The 22,308-nt window shown below is 39.0% G+C and overlaps 1 protein-coding gene and 1 long non-coding RNA gene across 3 annotated transcripts in view; one reads left to right on the forward strand and one right to left on the reverse strand.

Moving 5' to 3' along the window:
* Positions 1-22,308, forward strand: part of LOC138854372 (uncharacterized) — a 704,854-nt gene that overhangs the window by 226,820 nt on the left and 455,726 nt on the right. The gene's annotated exons all lie outside the window — the stretch shown is intronic.
* Positions 18,444-22,308, reverse strand: part of LOC128700674 (stomatin-like protein 1) — a 69,019-nt gene continuing 65,154 nt past the window's right edge. Inside the window, exon 11 of the mRNA XM_053793967.2 lies at positions 18,444-19,574. Coding sequence (XP_053649942.1) covers positions 19,564-19,574 — 11 coding nt within the window. The 3' untranslated portion in view covers positions 18,444-19,563. The remainder of the gene's footprint in view (positions 19,575-22,308) is intronic.

Consider the following 22,308-nt stretch of genomic DNA (forward strand, 5'->3'; position numbering starts at 1 on the left):
GTCAGCCACAGCACCGTGTCTTCCTTTGCAGATGACACCCGAATCTGCATGACAGTGTCTTCCATTGCAGACACTGCAAAGCTCCAGGCAGACATCAACCAAATCTTTCAGTGGGCTGCAGAAAACAATATGAAGTTCAACGATGAGAAATTTCAATTACTCAGATATGGTAAACATGAGGAAATTAAATCTTCATCAGAGTACAAAACAAATTCGGGCCACAAAATAGAGCGAAACACCAACGTCAAAGACCTGGGAGTGATCATGTCGGAGGATCTCACCTTCAAGGACCATAACATTGTATCAATCGCATCTGCTAGAAAAATGACAGGATGGATAATGAGAACCTTCAAAACTAGGGAGGCCAAGCCCATGATGACACTCTTCAGGTCACTTGTTCTATCTAGGCTGGAATATTGCTGCACACTAACAGCACCTTTCAAGGCAGGTGAAATTGCCGACCTAGAAAATGTACAGAGAACTTTCACGGCGCGCATAACGGAGATAAAACACCTCAATTATTGGGAGCGCTTGAGGTTCCTAAACCTGTATTCCCTGGAACGCAGGAGGGAGAGATACATGATTATATACACCTGGAAAATCCTAGAGGGACTAGTACCGAACTTGCACACGAAAATCACCCACTACGAAAGCAAAAGACTTGGCAGACGATGCAACATCCCCCCAATGAAAAGCAGGGGTGTCACTAGCACGTTAAGAGACCATACAATAAGTGTCAGGGGCCCGAGACTGTTCAACTGCCTCCCAGCACACATAAGGGGGATTACCAACAGACCCCTGGCAGTCTTCAAGCTGGCACTGGACAAGCACCTAAAGTCAGTTCCGGATCAGCCGGGCTGTGGCTCGTATGTTGGTTTGCGTGCAGCCAGCAGCAACAGCCTGGTTGATCAGGCTCTGATCCACCAGGAGGCCTGGTCTCAGACCGGGCCGCGGGGGCGTTGACCCCCGGAACTCTCTCCAGGTAAACTCCAGGATGGCGAAACGTCTACAATAAAGATATCCAGATGTTGCACATGTGTCTTAACTTTCATATTGTCGGTATTTTATACCTTTCTTGTACTGCAAGTTAGCGTAACTCAACTAAATTAAGTAGTACTGAGCTGCTAGTGAAATATAGTAAATGAGAAAAATTAGACATGGTAATATTAGCCTGCATATCTTGTTATTAATAGCAAAATAAAGGCCAAACTTACTTAATGCTCCTTTTCTACTGGTCGGGTCTGGGATGGCTGTTCATCACTATTGCGTTTTTGTTTAACCACAAATCGATCCACCATAAAGGACACTACTTGACTGCACTTCAGTTTCAAGTAAAACTAGCCCATCGCAGCTAGCTTCCACAAGCAGCAACAGTTAAGTCGTTACTTTCATATAGGTTGCCGCAGTCTCAAATATCTGTTGCCTATTTTCAAACATAAATCTCCAAGAGTAACGAAATACATCGAGTCTCCTCCGAAAGCTTGAACTCAACTGATTCAGCGAGACCACCGACTCCTAGAGCTAGACGTGTCCCTGATCAGTTTCCCATAGTGGACACGTATGATTTCTGTACGACTAGGGTAGGGATGTTAGAATGTTATCTCTTACTGTGACTTCGTCTTCCATCTCACCTCATGAAAATATGTATCTTACTTGAAAAATTATTTTTCTATATATTTTTTTTATTTAATTTATATATTTTTCGAGAGCCATGAATTGAGTCATCGCGAGCCGCCAGCGGCTCACGAGCCGCGCAATGAATACCACTGTGTATATTGTATTAATCTTTCAGACACAACTAAAGAAAACATTTCGTGAAAGTCATGAACATTTGCTAGGGTATGGGAGGGAGGCAAGAGAGTGCCGTTTTTCCTTCCTGGAAGTTTTGTGACAAAAAAAAAATATATATTACATCCACTCCTGTCATGTTATATATGTCTTGCCGAATAGGTAAAACTTGCAATTTGGGTTTAAATAGCAACGTTCTTGCCGAGTAAAGCAAGCAAAAATTGGTATATGCAATAATTTCGCAAAAATCATTGAAGTTAATGAAAAAAAATAATTTTGTGCCAAAAGAACCCTAGACAACTTACATAACCTTATTATAACAAGCGCAATTTAATTTAGCCTAATCCAGCTAAATATATTTTAGATAAGTTTACAATTTAATAAACACAATGAAATACGTTTTTTTTCGTTAGGTTCAGAATGATTTTTGCAAAATTATTGCACACACAAATTTTTGCTTGCCTTATTTGGCAAGAAAAACGTGGCTATTTAAGCCAAAATCGCAAGTTTTACTTATTTGGCATGGCGCATATATATATATATATATATATATATATATATATATATATATATATATATATATATATATATATATATATTATTTTATTTTTATTTTTTATTATCACACCGGCCGATTCCCACCAAGGCAGGGTGGCCCGAAAAAGAAAAACTTTCACCATCATTCACTCCATCACTGTCTTGCCAGAAGGGTGCTTTACACTACAGTTTTTAAACTGCAACATTAACACCCCTCCTTCAGAGTGCAGGCACTGTACTTCCCATCTCCAGGACTCAAGTCCGGCCTGCCGGTTTCCCTGAATCCCTTCATAAATGTTACTTTGCTCACACTCCAACAGCACGTCAAGTATTAAAAACCATTTGTCTCCATTCACTCCTATCAAACACGCTCACGCATGCCTGCTGGAAGTCCAAGCCCCTCGCACACAAAACCTCCTTTACCCCCTCCCTCCAACCCTTCCTAGGCCGACCCCTACCCCGCCTTCCTTCCACTACAGACTGATACACTCTTGAAGTCATTCTGTTTCGCTCCATTCTCTCTACATGTCCGAACCACCTCAACAACCCTTCCTCAGCCCTCTGGACAACAGTTTTGGTAATCCCGCACCTCCTCCTAACTTCCAAACTACGAATTCTCTGCATTATATTCACACCACACATTGCCCTCAGACATGACATCTCCACTGCCTCCAGCCTTCTCCTCGCTGCAACATTCATCACCCACGCTTCACACCCATATAAGAGCGTTGGTAAAACTATACTCTCATACATTCCCCTCTTTGCCTCCAAGGACAAAGTTCTTTGTTTCCACAGACTCCTAAGTGCACCACTCACTCTTTTTCCCTCATCAATTCTATGATTCACCTCATCTTTCATAGACCCATCCGCTGACACGTCCACTCCCAAATATCTGAATACGTTCACCTCCTCCATACTCTCTCCCTCCAATCTGATATTCAATCTTTCATCACCTAATCTTTTTGTTATCCTCATAACCTTACTCTTTCCTGTATTCACCTTTAATTTTCTTCTTTTGCACACCCTACCAAATTCATCCACCAATCTCTGCAACTTCTCTTCAGAATCTCCCAAGAGCACAGTGTCATCAGCAAAGAGCAGCTGTGACAACTCCCACTTTGTGTGTGATTCTTTATCTTTTAACTCCACGCCTCTTGCCAAAACCCTCGCATTTACTTCTCTTACAACCCCATCTATAAATATATTAAACAACCACGGTGACATCACACATCCTTGTCTAAGGCCTACTTTTACTGGGAAAAAATTTCCCTCTTTCCTACATACTCTAACTTGAGCCTCACTATCCTCGTAAAAACTCTTCACTGCTTTCAGTAACCTACCTCCTACACCATACACTTGCAACATCTGCCACATTGCCCCCCTATCCACCCTGTCATACGCCTTTTCCAAATCCATAAATGCCACAAAGACCTCTTTAGCCTTATCTAAATACTGTTCACTTATATGTTTCACTGTAAACACCTGGTCCACACACCCCCTACCTTTCCTAAAGCCTCCTTGTTCATCTGCTATCCTATTCTCCGTCTTACTCTTAATTCTTTCAATTATAACTCTACCATACACTTTACCAGGTACACTCAACAGACTTATTACTTGCATATTTATATATATATATATATATAATATATATATATATAATATATATATATATAAATATAATATATATATATATATTATATATATATATTATATTTATATATATATATTATATATATATATATTATATTTATATATTATATATATATTATATATATATATATATATATATATATAATAGGTTGGTAGACAGCAACCACCCAGGGAAGTACTACCGTCCTGCCAGATGACTGAAACAAAAACCTGTAACTGTTTTGCATGATGGTAGGATTGCTGGCTTCTTTTTCTGTCTCATAAACACGCTAGATAACAGGGATATCTTGCTACTCCTACTTACACTTTGGTCACACTTCACAGACACGCACATGCATATATATATATACATACATCTAGGTTTTTCTCCTTTTTCTAAATAGCTCTTGTTCTTTTTTTTTTATTTCTTCTATTATCCATGGGGAAGTGGAAAAGAATCTTTCCTCCGTAAGCCATGCGTGTCGTATGAGGCGACTAAAATGCCGGGAGCAATGGGCTAGTAACCCCTTCTGGATGTAGTGCGGATGACAAGAAACAGATGATTGCTGATGTTATGAATGAAAAGAAGTTGGATGTCCTGGCTCTAAGCGAAACAAAGCTGAAGGGGGTAGGAGAGTTTCAGTGGGGGGAAATAAATGGGATTAAATCTGGAGTATCTGAGAGAGTTAGAGCAAAGGAAGGGGTAGCAGTAATGTTAAATGATCAGTTATGGAAGGAGAAAAGAGAATATGAATGTGTAAATTCAAGAATTATGTGGATTAAAGTAAAGGTTGGATGCGAGAAGTGGGTCATAATAAGCGTGTATGCACCTGGAGAAGAGAGGAATGCAGAGGAGAGAGAGAGATTTTGGGAGATGTTAAGTGAATGTATAGGAGCCTTTGAACCAAGTGAGAGAGTAGTTGTGGTGGGGGACCTGAATGCTAAAGTAGGAGAAACTTTTAGAGAGGGTGTGGTAGGTAAGTTTGGGGTGCCAGGTGTAAATGATAATGGGAGCCCTTTGATTGAACTTTGTATAGAAAGGGGTTTAGTTATAGGTAATACATATTTTAAGAAAAAGAGGATAAATAAGTATACACGATATGATGTAGGGCGAAATGACAGTAGTTTGTTGGATTATGTATTGGTAGATAAAAGACTGTTGAGTAGACTTCAGGATGTACATGTTTATAGAGGGGCCACAGATATATCAGATCACTTTCTAGTTGTAGCTACACTGAGAGTAAAAGGTAGATGGGATACAAGGAGAATAGAAGCATAAGGGAAGAGAGAGGTGAAGGTTTATAAACTAAAAGAGGAGACAGTTAGGGTAAGATATAAACAGCTATTGGAGGATAGATGGGCTAATGAGAGCATAGGCAATGGGGTCGAAGAGGTATGGGGTAGGTTTAAAAATGTAGTGTTAGAGTGTTCAGCAGAAGTTTGTGGTTACAGGAAAGTGGGTGCAGGAGGGAAGAGGAGCGATTGGTGGAATGATGATGTAAAGAGAGTAGTAAGGGAGAAAAAGTTAGCATATGAGAAGTTTTTACAAAGTAGAAGTGATGCAAGGAGGGAAGAGTATATGGAGAAAAAGAGAGAGGTTAAGAGAGTGGTGAAGCAATGTAAAAAGAGAGCAAATGAGAGAGTGGGTGAGATGTTATCAACAAATTTTGTTGAAAATAAGAAAAAGTTTTGGAGTGAGATTAACAAGTTAAGAAAGCCTAGAGAACAAATGGATTTGTCAGTTAAAAATTGGAGAGGAGAGTTATTAAATGGAGAGTTAGAGGTATTGGGAAGATGGAGGGAATATTTTGAGGAATTGTTAAATGTTGATGAAGATAGGGAAGCTGTGATTTCGTGTATAGGGCAAGGAGGAATAACATCTTGTAGGAGTGAGGAAGAGCCAGTTGTGAGTGTGGGGGAAGTTCGTGAGGCAGTAGGTAAAATGAAAGGGGGTAAGGCAGCCGGGATTGATGGGATAAAGATAGAAATGTTAAAAGCAGGTGGGGATATAGTTTTGGAGTGGTTGGTGCAATTATTTAATAAATGTATGGAAGAGGGTAAGGTACCTAGGGATTAGCAGAGAGCATGCATAGTTCCTTTGTATAAAGGCAAAGGGGATAAAAGAGAGTGCAAAAATTATAGGGGGATAAGTCTGTTGAGTGTACCTGGTAAAGTGTATGGTAGAGTTATAATTGAAAGAATTAAGAGTAAGACGGAGAATAGGATAGCAGATGAACAAGGAGGCTTTAGGAAAGGTAGGGGGTGTGTGGACCAGGTGTTTACAGTGAAACATATAAGTGAACAGTATTTAGATAAGGCTAAAGAGGTCTTTGTGGCATTTATGGATTTGGAAAAGGCATATGACAGGGTGGATAGGGGGGCAATGTGGCAGATGTTGCAAGTGTATGGTGTAGGAGGTAGGTTACTGAAAGCAGTGAAGAGTTTTTACGAGGATAGTGAGGCTCAAGTTAGAGTATGTAGGAAAGAGGGAAATTTTTTCCCAGTAAAAGTAGGCCTTAGACAAGGATGTGTGATGTCACCGTGGTTGTTTAATATATTTATAGATGGGGTTGTAAGAGAAGTAAATGCGAGGGTCTTGGCAAGAGGCGTGGAGTTAAAAGATAAAGAATCACACACAAAGTGGGAGTTGTCACAGCTGCTCTTTGCTGATGACACTGTGCTCTTGGGAGATTCTGAAGAGAAGCTGCAGAGATTGGTGGATGAATTTGGTAGGGTGTGCAAAAGAAGAAAATTAAAGGTGAATACAGGAAAGAGTAAGGTTATGAGGATAACAAAAAGATTAGGTGATGAAAGATTGAATATCAGATTGGAGGGAGAGAGTATGGAGGAGGTGAACGTATTCAGATATTTGGGAGTGGACGTGTCAGCGGATGGGTCTATGAAAGATGAGGTGAATCATAGAATTGATGAGGGAAAAAGAGTGAGTGGTGCACTTAGGAGTCTGTGGAGACAAAGAACTTTGTCCTTGGAGGCAAAGAGGGGAATGTATGAGAGTATAGTTTTACCAACGCTCTTATATGAGTGTGAAGCGTGGGTGATGAATGTTGCAGCGAGGAGAAGGCTGGAGGCAGTGGAGATGTCATGTCTGAGGGCAGTGTGTGGTGTGAATATAATGCAGAGAATTCGTAGTTTGGAAGTTAGGAGGAGGTGCGGGATTACCAAAACTGTTGTCCAGAGGGCTGAGGAAGGGTTGAGGTGGTTCGGACATGTAGAGAGAATGGAGCGAAACAGAATGACTTCAAGAGTGTATCAGTCTGTAGTGGAAGGAAGGCGGGGTAGGGGTCGGCCTAGGAAGGGTTGGAGGGAGGGGGTAAAGGAGGTTTTGTGTGCGAGGGGCTTGGACTTCCAGCAGGCATGCGTGAGCGTGTTTGATAGGAGTGAATGGAGACAAATGGTTTTTAATACTTGACGTGCTGTTGGAGTGTGAGCAAAGTAACATTTATGAAGGGATTCAGGGAAACCGGCAGGCCGGACTTGAGTCCTGGAGATGGGAAGTACAGTGCCTGCACTCTGAAGGAGGGGTGCTAATGTTGCAGTTTAAAAACTGTAGTGTAAAGCACCCTTCTGGCAAGACAGTGATGGAGTGAATGATGGTGAAAGTTTTTCTTTTTCGGGCCACCCTGCCTTGGTGGGAATCGGCCAGTGTGATAATAAAAAAAAAAAAAAAAAAATAATAATAATATATATATATATATATATATATATATATATATATATATATATATATATATATATATATATATATATATATCTTTCAACACACCAGCCGTATCCCACTGGGGCGGGGTGGCCCTAAAGGAAAAATGAAAGTTTCTCCTTTTAAATTTAGTAATATATACAGGAGTAGGGGTTACTAGCCCCTTGCTCCCGGCATTTTAGTCACCTCTTACGACACGCATGGCTTACAGAGGAAGAATTTTATTCCACTTCCCCATGGAGGTAAGAGGAAATAAACAAGAACAAGAACTAGTAAGAAAAATAGAAGAAAACCCAAAGGGGTGTGTGCGTATATATGCTTGTACATGTATGTGTGGTGTGACCTAAGTGTAAGTAGAAGTAGCAAGATGTACCTGAAATTTTGCATGTTTATGAGACAGAAAAGAGAGACCAGCAATCCTACCATCATGTAAAACAATCACAGGTTTCCGTTTTACTCACTTGGCAGGATGTTAGTACCTCCCTGGGTGGTTGTCTACCAACCTATATATATATATATATATATATATATATATATATATATATATATATATATATATATATATATATATATATATATATATATATATATATATATTATAATTTACACATCGGCCATCTCTCACCGAGGCAGGGTGACCCAAAAAGTAAAAAACTTAAATCATCATTCAACACTTTCACCTTCATTCATAGTAGAGTTACAAGTGGAGAGGGAAGCAGGAAGGGCAGGACGAATGAAGCCAAACTACACCTAAAGTCGGTACCTGACCAGCCGGGCTGTGGCTCGTACGTTGGATTGCGTGCAGCCAGCAGTAACAGCCTGGTTGATCCGCTCTGATCCACCAGGCTGTATAGCCCTTGTGGCTTAGCGCTTCTTTTTGATTATAATAATAATCTGATCTACCAGGAGGCCTGGTCACAGACCGGGCCGCAGGGGCGTTGACCCCCGGAACTCTCTCCAGGTAAACTCCAGGTAAACACAGGCATGAAGAATTTCCTGCACGGGGTTTAGTGGGACAGAGAACTGGCAGGGTAGTCAGTAAACGAGATGATGGAATATGTGACAACAATATGCAAGGAAGCTGAGGAGAGGTTTGTACCCAAGGGTAACAAATAACGAGAAAGCCAGAATGAGCCCTTGGTTCACACAAAGGTGTAGAGACCAAAACTAATTGTGCTCGAGAATGGAAGTATAGAAGGCAGAGGACCCAGGAGAATAAGGAGAGCTAGAGCCAGAAATGAATATGCACAGGTAAGAAGGGATGCCCAATAACAGTATGAAAATGACATAGCAGCGAAAGCCAAATCTGACCAGAAGTTGTTGTACAGCAACATCAGGAGGAAAACAACAGCCAAGGACCAGGTAATCAGGCTGAGGACGGAAGGAAGGGAGATCATAAGAAACGACTGCGAGGTATGCGAGTTCAGCATGAGATTCAAAGAAATGTTCACAGGGGAGGCAGAAGGAACTCCAGAAAGACAGAGGTGGGGTATACCGTCAACTGCTGGACACACTACATACAACCGAGAAGAAGTGAAGAGGCTGCTAAGTGAGTTAGATACCTCAAAGGCGATGGGGCCGGGTAACATCTCTCCATGGGTACTGAGAGAGGGAGCAGAGGTGCTGTGTACCACTAACAACAATCTTCAACACATCTATCAAAACAGAGTGACTACCTGAGATATGGAAGACAGGCCAGTGTCACTGACATGTATAGTATGCAGTCTTAGAAAATATTATCAGGAGAAGAGTGATGGAGCACCTAGAAAGGAATGAGCTTATCAGTGACAACCAGCATGGTATCAGGGATGGGAAATCCTGTGTCACAAACCTAATGGAGTTCCATGTCAGGGGTGACAGCAGTAAGACAACAGAGAGAGAGGGGTGGGTAGATTGTTTTCTTGGACTGTAATAAGGCGTTTGACACAGTTGCACACAAGAGATTAGTGTAAAAGCTGGAGGACCAGGCAGGGATAACAGGGAAGGCACTGCAATTGATAAGGGAATACCTCTCAGGAAGACAACGAGTCATGATACTTGGCGAGGTGTCAGAGTGGGTGCCTGTGACAAGCGGGGTTCCACAGAGGTCAGTCCTAGGACTGGTTCTAATGGTACAGTGGACCCCCGCATAGCGAACGCCTTGCATAGCGAACAATCCGCATAGCGAACGCTTTGTTCGCCAAAATTTTGCCCCGCATAGTGGACAAAAACCCGCTCAGCGACCTTCGTCCGAGACACGTCCATTGTTTACCAGCCAGCCTCCGCGGTAACATTCAAGCATACACTCGGAATATTTCGTATTATTACAGTGTTTTCGGTGCTGTTTCTGGAAAATAAGTGACCATGGGCCCCAAGAAAGCTTCTAGTGCCAACCCTGTGGTAAAAAGGGTGAGAATTAGTATGGAAATTAAGAAAGATTTTGAAGGGTTTGGGGCTAACCCTGAGAAGCCTATGCCAGTTGTGGAATCCATTGTGCCTACTTCAAAAATTAAGGAAATGTGTGCACAGTGGGTTGAACTGCAAACCTTTATGGATGAAAATCACCCTGACACAGCTGTTGCAAGCCGTGCTGGTGACTATTTCAATGACAATGTTATGGCCCATTTTAGACAAATCGTAAAGGAACGGGAGGTACAGAGCTCTATGGACAGATTTGTTGTGCGACAGAGGTCCAGTGACTCTGAAGCTGGTCCTAGTGGCATTAAAAGAAGAAGGGAAGTAACCCCGGAAAAGGACTTGCTACCTCAAGTCCTAATGGAAGGGGATTCCCCTTCTAAACACTAACACTCTCTCTCCCCTCCTCCCATCCCATCAATCATCACCAGATCTTCAATAAAAGTAAGTGTCATGTAATTGTGCATGCCTTTTTCAGTTTGTGTGTACTAAAATTAACATTTTTTTGTGGTAAAAAAAATTTTTTTTCATACTTTTGGGTGTCTTGCACGGATTAATTTTATTTCCATTATTTCTTATGGGGAAAATTAATTCGCATAGCGAACATTTCGCATAACGACCAGCCCTCTTGCACGGATTAAGTTCGCTATGCGGGGGTCCACTGTATTTGTGAACGAAGTAACAGAAGGAATACTCAGAAGTGTCCCTGTTTGCAGATGATGTGAAGTTGATGAGAATTCAATCAGACAAGGACCAGGCAGAACTACAAAGGGATCTGGACAGGCTGCAGGCCTGGTCCAGCAACTGGGTCCTGGAGTTCAAATCACAACAAGCGCAAAGTCATGAAGATTGGGGAAGGGCGAAGAAGACTGCCGACAGAGCACAGTCCAGGGGGCCAGAGACTACAAACCTCATTCAAGAAAAAGGATCTTGGGGCGAATATAACACCGGGCACATCTCTTGAGGTGCACATCATCCAGATAACTGCTGCAGCATATGGGCACCTAGCCAACCTAAGAACAGCATTCTGACATCTCAATAAGGAATCGTTCAAGACCCTGTACACTGTGTAAGTTAGGCGGCTTACGTTGGAGTATGCAGCATCAATTTGGAACCTACATCTAGCCAAGCACATAAGGAAACTAGAGAAAGTGCAAAGGTTTGTAACAAGACTAGTCCCGGAGCTAAGGGACATGTTCTACGAGGAGAGGTTAAGAGGAATCAACCTGACGACACTGGAGGACAGGAGAGATGGGGGGGATATGATAACGACATATAAAATATTGAGAGGAATCGACAAGGTGGACAGACAGGATGTTCCAAAGATGGGACACAACAACAAGGGATCACAGTTTGAAGTTGAAGACTCAGATGAATCACATGGATGTTAGGAAGGATTTCTTCAGTCACAGTTGTCAGGAAGTGGAATAGTCTGGGATGTGATGTAGTGGAGGCAGGATCCATACATAACTTTAAGAAGAGGTATGATAAAGCTCAAGGAGCAGGAGGAGTGATCTAGTAGCAACCAGTGAAGAGGTGGGGCCAAGATCTGTGACTCAGTCACTGCAACCACAACTGGGTGAGTACTGTCTTGGCAGAGGCACTTAGATACGACAGTTTAGATGTCGCTCCAAATGGCCAATATCCCAAACCCCTCATTTAAAGTGCAGGCATTGTACTTCCCACTTCCAGGACTCAAGTCCGGCTAACCAGTTTCCCTGCATCCCTTCACAAAATATTACCCTGTTCACACTCCAACAGCTCGTCAGGTCCCAGAAACCACTTGTCTCCATTCACTCCTATCTGACAAGCTCATGCACGCTTGCAGAAAGTCCAAGCCCCGCGCTCACAAAACCTCCTTTACCCCTTCCCTCCAAACTTTCCTACAACGACCTCTGGCCAGCCTTCCTTCCCCTACAGATTTATATGGTCTCCAAGTCATTCTACTTTGTTCCTTCCACTCTAAATGACCAAACCCGGTCAACAACCCCTCTTCAGCTCTATAATACTTTTAGTAACTCCACACTTCCTCCTAATTTCCACACTACAAATTTTCTGCATAATATTTACACCACACATTTCTCTTAGATATGACATCTCCACTGCCTCCAGCCTCCTCCTTGCTGCAGCATTTGCAACCCATGCTTCACACCCATATAAGAGTGTTGGTACCACTATACTCTTGTACATTCCCTTCTTTGCCTTCATGTATACAGTTTTTTGTCTCCACAGATACCTCAAAGAGCCACTCACCTTTTTTTCTTCATTAATTCTATGGTTACCCTCATCCTTCATAAACCCATCTGCTGACAAATCAACTCCCAAATCTCTGAAAAATTCACTTCTTCCATACTCCTTCCCTCCATTGTGATATCCAGTGTGATATCGTGTGATACCCTCATCACCTTACTTGTATCAATATTCACTTTCAACTTTCTACCTTGACACACACTCCCAAACTCGTCCACTAACCTTCGCACCTTTTCTTTAGACTCTCCCAAAAGCACGGTATCATCAGCAAAAAAGTAACTGTGTCAACTCCCATTTTGTATTTGATTCCCCATAATGTAATCCCACCCCTCTCCCCAATACCTAGCATTTACTTTTACAAAGTCATCTCCCTCTCTCCTACACACCCTAACCTGAGCCTCTTCCTTAAAATTCTCATTCTCTACATCTTCCTCTTCTTGTTCATACTTTTTTCTCCTCTTCTAGCTCACTGAGGTTTTTCTCTCTACCTTCCTCCTCTTATATTTTATTATATATCAGTATAGCAGTAGTACTTTGGTATGTAAAGAACAGCATGTGCAATGTGATCTTTATTGAACAATCTCTACATTTGTACACAATATAGATAAATTCTTGAGATATGTATGTCAAAATTTGTGCAAATTGTTATTTTTCTGTATCACCTGAAGATTTGATCTTCATCCTCTTCAAGGTGCAAATAAAAAGCTTTCCCTACCTGTTTATGCCATCTGAAAATCGGCACTTCAGTTTAGCTGATTAAATATCTTCCCAACCTGACCTGGTGTTATGTAATGTGATCTGGCCATACTTCACCTGACTGTGGTTAGTCTGCCCAAAATTCATTGCATACTAGTGCCTTTTTTTGTGCCTAACAGTGTTTCATTACATGTAAACTACATTATCTTTGGATCATGGGAAAAGATATAAAAATTTGAATTTGACCAGACTTGACCCAACCTAACTGCCCCAAATGTTACCTGAGGAGAATGGAACAAATCTTCAGGTAATCTGTGTTTCTGGGAAAATGCAGATAACAGTTTGGTATATAATAAAAATTAATAAAATATATATTTTGGGGGCATCTAACTGAATCAAAATTTAAGGGAGCACAATGATACTTAGGACACTTTTAACAAGAAAATTCATGTAAAATAAGAGTACATGCTGGCTCACTTGGATTATGTTATAACATGGTATACATCACAGTATGGGTGGGATTGAACTCGTGGCGAGTGAGTCGTAAAACTCCAGATCAATGCGTTAGCCACTGGTCTGGAGATTTACAACTCACTCACTGTGAGTTCAGTCCCCACCTGTACGATGTCTTGAGTCTTGGTACAGTACATATCTAGGCAGTTTCATCCAAATGGCTTTGAACACATGGGGATATTTTGAATATTTTCTTACGCTCTTGACTAACTTGTTTAGATTTTGTAATAATATGCAAACATGTCTTAGCAAATTGTTTTGTTAAATTCAAAGTTTTCTTATAAAGTTTTTTTTTTTTTTTTTTTTTGCCCCGTTTCAGCATACTGTAATAGTTCTTAGGGATTAAGCAAATTTTTAGATACATCCTACGATTCACTCACTTCAATAGACATATTCCAATTTCCAAGTTGCTGTTATGAAAATGTGCAGTTCAAATGCAATTAAGAATAATTTTGAAAGCTCTCTGAACCCTGCTACTTGTCTATGCATTAAATTTCAACACCTGCACGAGATAAACATCCAGAGCCTTTAACTGCAGCTTCAAAAAAATTACATGGGCATTATGAATTGTTTAGATCTTAACCTAGAATGAGCTTTGATCCAAAAAGGTGAGCAATTTTTACAGATATTTCTTATGTACTAATAATGCCAGAGCTTATAAAAAATGAATAAGTTACAAAGGCATTGTGATTTTTCCAAAAGTCAAATTAAGACAACAAATCCTATGGACATAATACGTGTTGTTAAAATGATGTAACATTCACTATTGTGAATGATTACATCAGTTTAACAACACACATTCACACTAAATCTTGAGAAATCTAATCCCATGTTTTTTTAAGATGAAGACGAAACTATTGCACTGTCCCAACTATCACCAATCTCCCTTAAATTATAATAAAAAATGGATGTGTACAACATTTACAGATCAATAATGCATTTTATTATTTTTATATCTACAATGAAGGTGAATAAATAAAAAATCTAACTTTACATCAATGTGACAACTTTGTTAGTAGCAGTTCTATTTGAGTTTGGATTATACATCCCTAACTCTAGCTGGCAAGAAATAAAGTAGAGCTCATAAAACATACATAATACTCAATAAATTATTGCCTTTATTATTATTATTATTAAGAAAGTACATAGAATACTTATAATCCACTGAAGAAAATTTATCTAAAGGATTACACTGAAATTAGTCTATTGACAAGGGTATAAACTGCCTCAATAAACATCAGGCGTTTTATCATGACCAGCGCAAACATGCGTGTTAGAACATCTGTTGAGTGAAGTCGGAGGAGAAGATTTGGACTGAGGAAGAGTGGGGCTAGGGAGAAGAGCTGTGGTATGGGTTGGGGAAAGCAATATGGGCAGGAGGTCAGGGAAAGAGACGAGATGAGGAATTGGGGAAAGAGATTAGTTAGGAGGTCGGGTAGGAAAAAAAGAACAGATGGGTTAGGATCAGAGGAAGTTAAGGAGACTAGGAGCTTGCAGAAGGCAGCAGCAGTTGACAACTTAATGAGAGGATGGTGATCATCAAAAGAGAAAGCAATGGAGAGGTCAGGGAATAAGTAAAGGGTATGAAAAAGGGAAGCTAGGGAAAGAGAGGTAGTACAATGTCATAGAGAGCACATGAATAAACTAACTACCACCTCTTGATCTTTGCAACAACTTACATTTATAACCTTTTTTTTATGTATTATACAGTCGAATCTCACAATTTGGGTGGGTTACATTCCTGAAAACTATCGTTGGATGTGAAATTGTCATGAGGACTGAAGAGCATGCGAGAAAAGTAGGGTTACAGTCCTGACAGTGAAAAAAGCCATACAAGGCTTTTCTTTATTAAATTAACTAATTCATCAAAAATAAAGTTTTTAATACAGAACCTTACATTATAGTTGTCATTGCTGATTGATCTGGAAATGTGTGGAGAGGATTAAAGTGGTCTTACTGGGCTTAGTCAGGTTTATAGAGTAATAAAATACATATAGCTATAAAAGGTGTGTGGAGAGGGTTACTGTGGCTGTGGTACTTGTGTTGGTGTGGCTGGTTGTGGTTCTTAACTGCATGTCGATGCAAAGTAGTCCCTGTTTTGGTCGATAATTGTAATGGAGTGCTCAGGTTTTCTGTAACATCTCTGCTGTCTCCAGCATACATGTACCAGTTCATCTAGCAACTCATTTTTTTCTAAACACACAGTTTCATGTGCATTCTTCATCTTGGCACTTCCAGCATCACTAGTATTCATCCTGGGTGCCATGACTAAAATCCAGAGACAAGATAGGGTGATGAAAAAATTTAAAATACACAAATGATAGAGAGTAAGCGTGAGTTGCGTTTACACCAAGGAGTAAAATTACGTCTCTCTAAAACAATGGCATCACCCCTGCTTGATCACACTAGATTTTGCCCATAAAAGAGAACATATTCTTATTTTCCAAAATATTATGGCATGTTTGTCTTGTAATTTTTACCCACAAAACAGACTTTGATAAAAAATTTCAACGGTGATTTATTAAAAAAGCAAATTATGGGAGCACAAAATGCAAGATTTTACTGTAATTCATGTTCGCATGTTCTGTGCAACATATAATGATACAAATGAAATACTATTCGAATTATGATCACTAATTACTTCAGGTAATAGGGCTATGATTGAATAGGGAAGAGACATGATATATTGGACACTTTTCATAAAAAATACTGTGTACTAATTTACAGGCAGACTCTATTGGGTACTTATTTTGACAGAATTATCAGTGACATTTAACATTCCATAATAGATTTTGGAATAGGAAATTTTCAAAATACGGTAACTGGTCAATTTCATGCCACTATTACTTAGACCAGAAATATGTTAATAGTCGTTTGGGCTTTGCCAAGTTTTTATGTAGTGTTAAAGGCTCCTTCACTTTTACATTGCTATTTTTGTCTTATATAAGTCTCCAAAGCATCCCTCATGCCTATTTTCAATCGTAGAAACTACATTTTGAAATTTGTAAAAAATAAACGTTATAGATAAATTTGTAATTAATTGATGTTGCACTATAATAATTTTGTTCGATGTACAGTATCTGTCTTATAAACAGTATTAGATCTTAGAAAAAAAATAGAGAGATTATAATATTAAATAAAACCATATATAGACAGCAATATATAGACGGGAGCAATGGGCTAGTAACCCCTTCTCCTGTATACAATTACTAAAAAAGAGAAGAAGAAAAACTTTATAAAACTGGGTTGCTTAAATGTGCGTGGATGTAGTGCGGATGACAAGAAACAGATGATTGCTGATGTTATGAATGAAAAGAAGTTGGATGTCCTGGCCCTAAGCGAAACAAAGCTGAAGGGGGTAGGAGAGTTTCAGTGGGGGGAAATAAATGGGATTAAATCTGGAGTATCTGAGAGAGTTGGATGCGAGAAGTGGGTCATAATAAGCGTGTATGCACCTGGAGAAGAGAGGAATGCAGAGGAGAGAGAGAGATTTTGGGAGATGTTAAGTGAATGTATAGGAGCCTTTGAACCAAGTGAGAGAGTAATTGTGGTAGGGGACTTGAATGCTAAAGTAGGAGAAACTTTTAGAGAGGGTGTGGTAGGTAAGTTTGGGGTGCCAGGTGTAAATGATAATGGGAGCCCTTTGATTGAACTTTGTATAGAAAGGGGTTTAGTTATAGGTAATACATATTTTAAGAAAAAGAGGATAAATAAGTATACACGATATGATGTAGGGCGAAATGACAGTAGTTTGTTGGATTATGTATTGGTAGATAAAAGACTGTTGAGTAGACTTCAGGATGTACATGTTTATAGAGGGGCCACAGATATATCAGATCACTTTCTAGTTGTAGCTACACTGAGAGTAAAAGGTAGATGGGATACAAGGAGAATAGAAGCATCAGGGAAGAGAGAGGTGAAGGTTTATAAACTAAAAGAGGAGGCAGTTAGGGTAAGATATAAACAGCTATTGGAGGATAGATGGGCTAATGAGAGCATAGGCAATGGGGTCGAAGAGGTATGGGGTAGGTTTAAAAATGTAGTGTTAGAGTGTTCAGCAGAAGTTTGTGGTTACAGGAAAGTGGGTGCAGGAGGGAAGAGGAGCGATTGGTGGAATGATGATGTAAAGAGAGTAGTAAGGGAGAAAAAGTTAGCATATGAGAAGTTTTTACAAAGTAGAAGTGATGCAAGGAGGGAAGAGTATATGGAGAAAAAGAGAGAAGTTAAGAGAGTGGTGAAGCAATGTAAAAAGAGAGCAAATGAGAGAGTGGGTGAGATGTTATCAACAAATTTTGTTGAAAATAAGAAAAAGTTTTGGAGTGAGATTAACAAGTTAAGAAAGCCTAGAGAACAAATGGATTTGTCAGTTAAAAATAGGAGAGGAGAGTTATTAAATGGAGAGTTAGAGGTATTGGGAAGATGGAAGGAATATTTTGAGGAATTGTTAAATGTTGATGAAGATAGGGAAGCTGTGATTTCGTGTATAGGGCAAGGAGGAATAACATCTTGTAGGAGTGAGGAAGAGCCAGTTGTGAGTGTGGGGGAAGTTCGTGAGGCAGTAGGTAAAATGAAAGGGGGTAAGGCAGCCGGGATTGATGGGATAAAGATAGAAATGTTAAAAGCAGGTGGGGATATAGTTTTGGAGTGGTTGGTGCAATTATTTAATAAATGTATGGAAGAGGGTAAGGTACCTAGGGATTGGCAGAGAGCATGCATAGTTCCTTTGTATAAAGGCAAAGGGGATAAAAGAGAGTGCAAAAATTATAGGGGGATAAGTCTGTTGAGTGTACCTGGTAAAGTGTATGGTAGAGTTATAATTGAAAGAATTAAGAGTAAGACGGAGAATAGGATAGCAGATGAACAAGGAGGCTTTAGGAAAGGTAGGGGGTGTGTGGACCAGGTGTTTACAGTGAAAATATAGACATTAATGTTGCAGTTTAAAAACTGTAGTGTAAAGCACCCTTCTGGCAAGACAGTGATGGAGTGAATGATGGTGAAAGTTTTTCTTTTTCGGGCCACCCTGCCTTGGTGGGAATCGGCCAGTGTGATAATAAAATAATAAAATATAGACATTAAACCCTGTGAACAGCCTCTGATGATAATGATGAGCAACTATGTTATCACAACAGCACAGAATCATACTGAATGTTGAGAATGCAAGTCTTTTAGTATTTTCTGGACATTAACTGTTAGAACTCCCACTCCTCAAACTTTCCCCACTTTATGAACTGACCCACTGTTTGAATTGTCCCACTGTCCAAATTGTTCCACAGTCAAGACTATTCCACTGTTCAAATTATCCCACTATTAAAGCTATCCCATTATTCAAACTATACTGCTATCTGAACTGTTACCACCATCCAAACTATGTACATCACCACCACAGTCTGAACAATCACCACTGTCCAAGCCACAACCACCGTCTATGCTATGTACATTATGATCACTGTTCAAGCTACAGCATCTTTTTCTTATTGTACCAAGGAGTTATAAACACCAACATTAAAAACAATTTTTTTTCACTAGTTTGCACCATAGAAAACCGTTAAGCGCATTACATTATTAACCTGACGTTGAATAATTCTATTGCTCAACACTCGAGGTACTGTGACAATTTTTGGTGACTAATTCATCACAAATCCTACTAATAAAAAATAGGACATTATTTAGGACTTGAAAAGTCAACAATCAAAGGAGAGTTGAAATGATTAAGACTCAGTAGTTTCAGTGTCATTGTCCTGTGAAAATCCATTAATGAGCCAAGTAAAATATTGGTTGTGTCATTAAAAGGGAACTCAGTAATCCACTGTATGCTACAGTAAGCAGAATCCCATCTAGTGTAAAAATAACCAGAATCTTGATTGTTGAGAACACTGCATACAATTTCCCATACATTAAAATACGTATTAGAGACTAGTTAACAAATATTGCTAATATTAAATGATCCAAAAAGATAAGAGTACAGTCGATAGGAAACAGCAGTTCGACTGGATAATAAAAGTGCTGGCAAGCAGGGTCCTGGATAATAAAGATTCTGGTTATCCGGCCCCTGGAAAATAAAAAAAATGTTAACATTATGCTTAAGAAAAAAGATTGGGTTAATAGCTAATCTTAACATTTCAGATAACAGTTTGGGATAAAATAATAACTTAGTACAGTACTATCGTCGCCATTAAATACCTTGGACCTAAAGTTGAGAAATTTTTAAGAGTGACTCAAAGAATATCAAAAATGAGTTAGGATAAATGGATTAATCTAAGGGAATAAAGTACTTGTAGGCTATAGACTAAATAATTCTGTAGCTTGTTTAGGCCACATGTCATATTTGCATTTACATTCTATTACTTTTCATTTTTAACTGTTAGATTACACTAGTTTACATCAGTATTAAAATGGGTGTTGAAAAAAAATGTTAAATCAAAATTATTGCTTAAGCAGTTATGACATGAAGTAAAAATTCTTCTTGATGGTTATTATTTATATATACGTAAATATAGTGAAATAGAAACAAGCGTACGAGATGACAATAAGAGATTATTGAGATATAATACTCTGTGACTGAGGCATAAAGTCTGCACAAAGATGATTTAATCAACAATAAAACTATTATGTACATTATCAAAGGTTTGCTTTTTTTGTCACCATGATGCAAAAATATGCACAGAAATGCAGTGTATAAAGAGGATGCAATTCAGTATGCTCTAAAGTGCTTGTAAAGTTCTTGCTTAAAATGCAAGAGCTCATTTTTGGAGGCAACATAATGCACTATGAGCCTTAAGATAAAACACAAACACAAAGTGATTATTTTATTGAGTTTAAAGCCTACTGATTGCAAATAGGTCATTAAGGCTGCATTTCATCTGTACACTACCAAGTGAGAATACTATTTTATTCCCAGTGATAGGGATTAACATAAACTCTTAGAAATAGTATATAATGTACACCGAGAGATGTACACCTTCATGTACAATATATACGTGTTCACACGAGCATGGAGCACCATCAAAAAGAAGTGCAATAAACGATGGAAATAGCAAAAATTCAACAAGCATGTTAAAGTGGGTTTCAAGCAACAAGCAGAACAACTAGGTGCAAGGAGTGAAAAAGATAATTTGAATTTTCTTGAAAGTATTAAAATAATGCTGTAAGAGTGGAAATATATTATGTGATGGGCTTGAGATGATTCCTGAAATGTGCGGCTGGATACCATGTAGATCATAAAACTCTAGTTTTAGTGAAGTATGAGAGGCAAGGAAAAATTTCCTTATATTACAAGAAATGTTAAGAACTAATAGTTGTTCATGGTAAATAGTGCAGATATGGAAACCAGGAGCATGTAATGAATATTGTTGTCATCTAATACTCCTCACTAAGTTTCAAATTAATTTAATAATCTAGACTTTTAATAGAAAATCTAAATTAGCTTAGATGAAAGTGAAATCTCAACAGAAAAAACTGTGATAAATATTTCTTAAAAATAACTCTAAAATTATCAAATTTAGAGACTTCAGCTTATTAATGTTCAGTCAAATACAGTAAATTATCTCTAAATTCCTTGGTTGAAAAATGGCATAAGCTAACAAGTGGTAAGAGAGAGAAAAACAAAGTTGCAGAGAAACTTTTTTATTACAATGTTTCATCCAATCCTGTACAAAACGTGTCCCTGCAACGTAGTGCCTTTCCTCATCAGTCAATGGAATTAGGAAACCACACAGTTGTATGGATTCCAACAACAGTTTTTTTAAAAGTAGAACCAAAAATGGTCTTACATTTCTTAACATCTTGTATCTTTTCAATCGTGTATGTAAAAAAAAAAATAAAAAAAAAAAATCTTGGAAATATATTCAATGGTTACATTAAAAGATTAGACGCTAACAGGTAACTTCCTAGATTAAGGGGTAAAAACAGGATGAATATTTTAAGAAATTATTAACATGATCAAAGCAGGGCTACTTTTTGAGTTGCCAAATGTAAAGTGAATTACTATCGTTAGTACATTATCAGCAATAAATCCTTTTCGCACTCTCTCCAACCCCATTTTTTTTATTTTATTTTACCTCCTAACTGCCTTATCTCATATAACCTAATACACAGAAGCATGCCATGCATTAACAAGCCATTCGGCAAACGAGAGAAAGTGCACATGCATGAATTTAGTTCACATTATTATGAAGTACAGTCAGCAGTCTTATAAAGCTCCTCTATATAGTGGAGCTTTATGTAAATACAGTAGAAAAATGACTCGTGAAATTGTAATACAGCCTCTCCTCACTTAGCAATGTACTCATTTACCGACAACTCGGACTTTTGACGGGCTCTCTGACCAGTATGCATGCCTAAATAACTTATACAGTGGACCCCCGGTTAACGATATTTTTTCACTCCAGAAGTATGTTCAGGTGCCAGTACTGACCGAATTTGTTCCCATAAGGAATATTGTGAAGTAGATTAGTCCATTTCAGACCCCCAAACATACACGTACAAACGCACTTACATAAATACACTTACATAATTGATCGCATTTGGAGGTGATCGTTATGCGGGGGTCCACTGTATTAGAACTGATTTCCTCTATTCTGTTGATTACAATATCAGTACACTACTGTATAAACATTTAAAAATATACTAAAAATGTTATAAATGGTGCAAAGGTGACATTAAAACAAGTTTCAAAGATGGTTGACACAAACCCACTACCATTATGGTATGCTTTTTGCTTAACAATGAATTCATTTACCAACGCGGTCTTAGGAACACAACTCCATTGTTAAGTGAGGAGAGGC

The sequence above is a fragment of the Cherax quadricarinatus genome, chromosome 56 (assembly GCF_038502225.1).
Source record: "Cherax quadricarinatus isolate ZL_2023a chromosome 56, ASM3850222v1, whole genome shotgun sequence".
NCBI classification, from domain to species: Eukaryota; Metazoa; Arthropoda; class Malacostraca; order Decapoda; family Parastacidae; genus Cherax; species Cherax quadricarinatus.